General features: G+C 36.0%; 1 protein-coding gene across 2 annotated transcripts in view; it reads right to left on the bottom strand.

Moving 5' to 3' along the window:
• Positions 1-130: 130 nt before the first annotated feature.
• LOC127438592 (roquin-1-like) overlaps positions 131-6,962 on the bottom strand; it is a 44,213-nt gene continuing 37,381 nt past the window's right edge. For both annotated transcript variants that reach the window (XM_051694285.1, XM_051694286.1), the window contains exon 20: positions 131-6,923. In XM_051694285.1, coding sequence (XP_051550245.1) covers positions 6,767-6,923 — 157 coding nt within the window. In that variant the 3' untranslated portion in view covers positions 131-6,766. The remainder of the gene's footprint in view (positions 6,924-6,962) is intronic.

Genomic DNA, 6,962 nt, shown 5'->3' with positions numbered 1-6,962 from the left:
AAACAAAGAATGGCATTGTAGTGTACAACAAAATATTCTGTTCAGTGGTAAACTTACAAAAAACTACATGTGGTTGTGTAAACATGCATGAATTTGTAAAAAAAAAAAAAAAAAAGACCAGAAAAGGAGATGGTTTACAATATCATTTATTCATAATTCATGCCAGAATCACTGTTGCACATAAAATACATTTCTTATTAAATAATTTCAAGTGTTTCAATATCTAATTCAAAAATCCAGTTAGTAATACCCACTTGCCCTCTCAAATAAGAAAAGCAACTGTATTATACAAAAATGCAATCCAAACTTTCACACAGTGAATTCTTGTACAAAGAAAAAAAAAAGGTATTACAACTACATCCACATTGGAGAAATATAATTCTAAACATTCCTTAATGGAGTATAATATACAAACATTTATTTTCATATTCATGTTGAAGTTAAAGTGTACCTTAATTTAAGCAGTCTATCATGAGATAATACGGGAGAAATCATCAAAAGCAATCATATTTCCCAATGTTAGGAAAGGAATCGTGGTAAAAAAAAAAACAACACCCCATCTCACAAAAAAGTCAATACATGAGTGCAAGCAATAAGTATGTTGGAACAAACAGACAGAAATGAGGTGGACAGCACTCTGTTTGGACACACCAGAACACACACAATCATTCATTTCAAAACTACATCCTATAGCTATAAGCTAAAACACTAAAGCCTGTATTTGTGTGCACAACCCTTATGTTTTCCAAGTAACATTGCAGCTTCTCAATTTACTACTGAAATTCCCTCCTACGTATGTGTGTGCAATGTATACTTCCCCTCAAGACCAGGGAAAAATATGTACCATTAATCATTTATCAGTGTGGGAAAACATACTGCAGTCTCGGGTGTTTCAGGCACGAAGTGTCAAAATTCAAATTTTAACCATTCCTATTTCCCCATATAAATCTTTGCAGGTTTACAACATTTTACACTAGTTAGCACTACATTCTCATTTTAAAACAAACCCTGAACGCATTCAATAATCACTAACTTTTTAAACGAAAATTAGTCTTTTCATTGGACACTGATCATAAATAAGACATAAGTTGTTTAAAAAAAAAAAAAGTCAGCACTGGGTGGGTGAATCCCACAAAAAAATGTCCAGATCATATTTCTCCCCAAGTTATGTTTTGCAGAAAGAAAATGAAGCCTATTTTTGGATCATTAAGATTTTTTTTGTTTTTTTTGTTTTTTGCAGTGTGATATTTTCACTTTAAGCACATTGTCTTCCAATTCTAATTACTGTAATATGACATTTTATTCTTGTTACCAGAATACAGTAATGAAAATCATCCTGTCATCCAGCAATATTTTTTTCTTTTTTAATCTGCATTAATTGAATCAATTTTTTTTGTCACAGTACAGTAATAAGAACGGTAATGACAATGAGATTTTTGCGTTACGGTAATGAGAATTCGATTTTTGTTTTACGATGATGAGAATAAAATAGTTTGCGTTATGGTAATGAGAAAGATATTTTTGCTTTGCGATAATATGAATTCGATTTTTGCATTATGGTAATGAGAATTTGATTTTTGTTTTATGATGATGAGAATACATTTGTTTTGCGTTACAGTAATGGTGGGGGTAGGGGGCATTTGCATCATTGTCATGTTATAAAAATGTGCTTCATTTTCTTATATATATATATATATATCCCAGACATCATCTTGACAAGTTTTGCAAGATTCACCCATTTTGGTAAACATTTTGGTTCCCTTTTCAAATCGAAGGTGATCCCCATTGGCTCATGGGGAGATCATGTAAATGTTGCTTTGCAACAATAGGTTAAAACTTTTGTACATTTTCAAATGGCTGACATAAAATACACAATTTCAACACCACAGTAATTTTGAGCCCTTCTTTGAGAGAGTAGTTGATATCTGTGTTTCATTCAAGGAAACATCAAAAAACAGTCTTGCTTCAGTACAAAGGAACTGTCTAGGATTGTATTAATGGCTTATATGAAAATGGTAAACCTTCATAAGCCATGATACTCCCTCTCTCAATAAAGACCACAAACTATGACAAGATACACATACTGCATAAACAGACTGTCCTTGTATTCCTGATCCATTTCAAACCTTAACATACAAAGAAGATGGACCAATCACCATCACACTATGAAACACTCTTAAATACTCAAGTTCACTTGCATGAAGAAACACAAAGTGGCTACAAAAACAAATGACCTGGCAATAAATTCCTTTATCTCCGAAAGGATAGGCAGTACTCAGTTGGCGGCCTGAAAGCCTGCAGATTTGAAGAGATCATTTAATATAAATGCTGACTTAGAAGACTGAGAAGATTTGATTATTATAAATAAAGATGTTTTGGCTACATATACACACCCAACACAATAATATTTGCAGATCTGTATAAAGGCACAGTCTTCAAGTGTTGAACCTGTGGTTGAGCAAAAATCGTAGTCCTGATAAAAGCGTGCGCAACAGGGCAAAGACGTTTAAACCCAAATATCCTGAAAATCAACCCTGAGATAAAGACAGAGGTTTCTTTTTTAAATAAAATATAGGATGAAGAGAACTGCTAAAACGTGGATGATATCAAACGGGAGCAAGTTACTCATCCATAACCAGTTGATTGGCTCCAAACCAACAAAGCTTCTGCCTTTCTCTGTTTCTTTCGAACAAATTATGTGTAAATTCATCCTATTCTTAGTCTACACTGTGAATCACAGTTCAACAATTGTTATCAAAACTAAATTGTAATATCCAATCTTGACGATTGCTTAAATGTCAAAAGCTCAGACCAAAGCCATAGTAAAACCATATCAAAAGATAACGAAACAACGAAAATAAAAACAATAGCAATCAACTCCAACTTAAGAGAATTTCCACCAAAATAGGTGCTTTTATGGAGGCTGTAGGATGTCTCAAGAGACCATTTTATGGTAGCAGAAAAAAAAACCCCCATTCAACAATCTGACAGTGTTTTGTATCAAGCGATGAGATCTCACCACTAGGGAAGTAATCTACATAGAAGAATGTAAGTTTGGGATTTAAAGCGCAAATAGTTTGTCTGATCACAGATCGCTTTGCTGATGGAAATATGATAAATTAACAGTCGTGTTTTAATGCTATTGCATACCCAGGCCCACACGAAATCTGTGCCCGCAGAAAATTCAGCAATATTTAGGCATGCCATTCACACATTTCTAAACATTTCCTACCCTTTGCATGTTAATCTATTAAATACAGTGTAAACAAAAATAAAATCATCATACCCCCTTTGGAATAGTCACTTTTCTAATATTTGTTTGTTCCTTTTCTTCCAGCTTTATATACAAATTTTGCCAACAGATCCAAAAATGCATAAAAGATGTAAAACTAGAATAACAGGGTTTGAAAAACTTCGTAGAGCTACCTTTTGCTTTAATGACAGCCATCAGTCTGTTTGTCATGTCTCTACTAACTTTGCGCACCTAGATTGGGAAATATTTGCCCATTCTTCCTTGCAGAATGGTTTGAGTCAAGTCAAATTGCAAGGTGAGCGGCATTGGACTGCTGCCATGTACACCCAAATTCTTGAGGAAACTCTGTGGCTCTCTGCTCAACTACTAAAGATGGGCAGGTGGTTCATCCTTCAACACGACGATGACCCTAAACACACGCCAATAAAATAATGCAGTGGCTTAAGGATAGGAAGGTCAAAGTCCTTGAGTGCCTCAGTAAAATCTTGACCTAAATCCAATAGAAAACCCATGGATGGACTTGAAGAGAAAAGTTCATTGCTGCTCACCTCGCAATTTGACTGAACTCGAACCATGGAAGAAAGGAAGAAAGGGCAAATATTCTCCAGACTAGGTGTGCGAAGCTAGTAGAGACATATCCAAACAGACTGATGGCTGTCATTAAAGCAAAAGGTAGCTCTACGAAGTATTAAATCCAGGGGTATGATCACTTTTCAAACCCTGTTATTCTCGGTTTTTTTTTACGTTTTATACATTTTTGGAACTGTTGCACTTTTTTTTTTTTTTTACTTGAATGTTGTGAAAAGGGAAAATTTGTAAATAAAGCTGGATTTTTTTTTTTAATGGGTTTTCATTTCAGGCTGTAAGACAAAAAAGGGACTATTCCAAAGGGGTATGATGATTTTCTATATGCACTGTATATTTTGTTAACACTCATTTTAACCTGATTTTTCACCTTACAGGTGATTGTATATTTAATTCTTGAAAAATGCTTGATTTTGTTGAACAAAGTATAACAGCTGTGGGGTTGTGTTCAACTTTATCATTAAGCAACATTATTTTTTAACTATGAATATTTCATACCCATCAACACACCAAGTATAACCTAGATTTTTTTCTGTCTGTGCACACAAGTGAAAAAAAAAAAATGGCTAATTTCTCTTTGCCTTGGGAAAACTTTAGTACATAAACTGGAGTAACTTCAGAAAGCTCATCCGTTATGAAAAGACAGATGAAGAACTGGCTGGTGGTGGAGTACAGAGCTCACAGAGTTGAGTTGGCGCAAAACAGAATCCAAATATGCTAGTGGGGAAATATTCTGCTAAATCAGTTTTTGCTTGGTGGTTTGGCCCTTTTGAAGACAAGAGGTCCAACTCTTTCCAAACCAAACACTCAAACATCATGTCCTTTATCTCAAAGACATTTGACAGCTCACAAGACTGCAATGTAAAGTGAAATAATCCAACCAGGATTCCCCCTCCACAGCTGGTATATGAATGAAAGTGAGGAGAACTGGTCGCTCATACTGCATGTGATTCAATCAAACCTGCCCAATAAAACAACATGTTCTTTTAACTTCAAAGAAGTTAAAGATAAATGGTAATGGAGGAGTCTTGTGGTGGTTTCAAGAGGATTAAAGTCTTTCTTTTTGGGATGAATATCAATACGCCACATCGTTCTGAAACTGGTTACCTTTAAGATACAGTGCATGAGAAATGTGCAAACTACTACCAATAAAGCACCAGGCTTCCGGAATATGGAATTTTTGCTTGTTTTCGAAGATTGTATCTTCACTAACAAAGTGAAGAGAAGTTTGATCTTTTACATCAGCATTCTTAAAACAGAATGTGTTTGTGTTGTTGTATTGGCTTTCTCTTATCCTCAGGATGAAAAATTTAACTAGACCCACAAGAGGGGTACATTTGGTGGCAAACCCTTTTACCAAAACTTTATTTCCGATTTCCTCCCAACCAATTACAGACTCCATATCCATATCTCTTTATACTTAAGCCATGCACAGAAAGTGACCTAGATAGATGTCCAAAAAACAAAAAAAAAAAAGAGGCCAAATAATGTATCCCTGAGAACAATTGCAATGATTCTCCATCGAGTTCAATCGAAGTCCCCATGCAGCTGAGAGAACAGTGCAATAAACTGAAAACAATAAAAGGGCCCTATTAAGATCAGAAAAGGCTTTTGGATTGTGTGCATGAGCGGAATTAAGGTTAATTTAGCAAACACTCGGGTTTACAAGCATTACTATCAAGTATAAAAATGTACATTTACATCACACTGTAAACAGGTTGGAAAAGTTGACGAATGAAGCCTAAAACACGATAAGATGGTTTTGACTCCTGTGATGATAAAACTAATCACATGATGTAAATTTAACACTGTACCCTAGCCAGGCACAACACGATAAAGCAACAAACTATAAAAGCTTTTTGTTTGAGTTTTTTGTTGTTTTCATGGTTTGTATTTCTATAGTGTTGCACTAGGTAGCCCCACCCACTGCGAAATCTCATTTGACCAAAATCTCACTTCACATAACTGCGCATTAAACATGGACTATATTCTGATTGGCCGTGACTGTGTCACACACAGAATTGTATATAGTTCATTTTTCCGCGTGCGGTCAAGCCTCAGCCTTGGATTCGACGCATGTGCACTATGACTGCTTTGTGATACTTTTTTAGTATACTTGACGCACACTGTGCTGATGCCGAAATTTTGCGTTGTGCACCAGATGTAGTGGCATGTGGAAAAACGAAGTATACTTGGGCCTTAACAGACAAATTGCTTGTCGCTGGAAACTTGTGCTGCGCCTGGTTAGGACACTGTTTAGAAATAGTTTTCTTTGCTTTTGGATAAATTACTATAGGTTAGTTACTGCAGGTCAGTTACTATAAAAATGTTTCTTATATTGATTTAAACACTGTAAACTATGTGACAAAACAAGTGTAAACGTAACATCAAGCTAACTAAGCAATAGAGCAACTACCAAAAACGTAGTGCATGATAAAAACCAAGATAGTAGACTTCCCTAATGATCATTTAAACAACATTATTACTGTCGAATTACTGTTTATGTTGCCTGATAAACACTTAAGACTGAGGATATTTCTTATTAATCCTGGTTTACAAGGCAATGGAAAAAGGCTTGTCTCAGGAAAAAGGTAATTCACAGAGCATCAAAATACTTAACAGCAGATACTGCTGTGAAGACAGGGCAAGACTGTGCAAATGTGTTTAGGCACATGGACTCCGCCCATATTTGCCTGCCAGGTGTTAAATGGTCATCTAGCCCTTATCTATTTAACATAACAGCGCTCAAGTACAAATGAAACGGAATTAAGCAAATGAGTGGCGTGTTACACAACCAAAGCTTGGAGGGTGATGAGAGTACCCTGTTCCAGAGAAGTGAACCTAGGATAGAGGAGCCAAATTGGTGCCCAGGGCTCCATAGAGTGGGATGGTGTTAGTAGAAAGGAAAATTGAGGTAGAAAGAGTCGACTAAGAGTGGACGACTCCATTCTTGGGTAGATCAGGGCTGCTGGCCACCTGTTCCGAGGACAAACTGAGAGAGGATGTCTTGCTGGTCAATGAGGACATACTACTGCTGATGAGACCACAGTCATGTGGCAAGATGATGGAGCCATTTGAGCCCTCACTACAACCAGAGAGAGAAAGAGAATGATAAATACTGTGA

The sequence above is a fragment of the Myxocyprinus asiaticus genome, chromosome 49 (assembly GCF_019703515.2).
Source record: "Myxocyprinus asiaticus isolate MX2 ecotype Aquarium Trade chromosome 49, UBuf_Myxa_2, whole genome shotgun sequence".
Classification (NCBI taxonomy): domain Eukaryota; kingdom Metazoa; phylum Chordata; class Actinopteri; order Cypriniformes; family Catostomidae; genus Myxocyprinus; species Myxocyprinus asiaticus.
The sequence above is the reverse complement of the archived record's forward strand: the minus strand, read 5'-3'. Positions and strand labels throughout refer to the sequence as shown.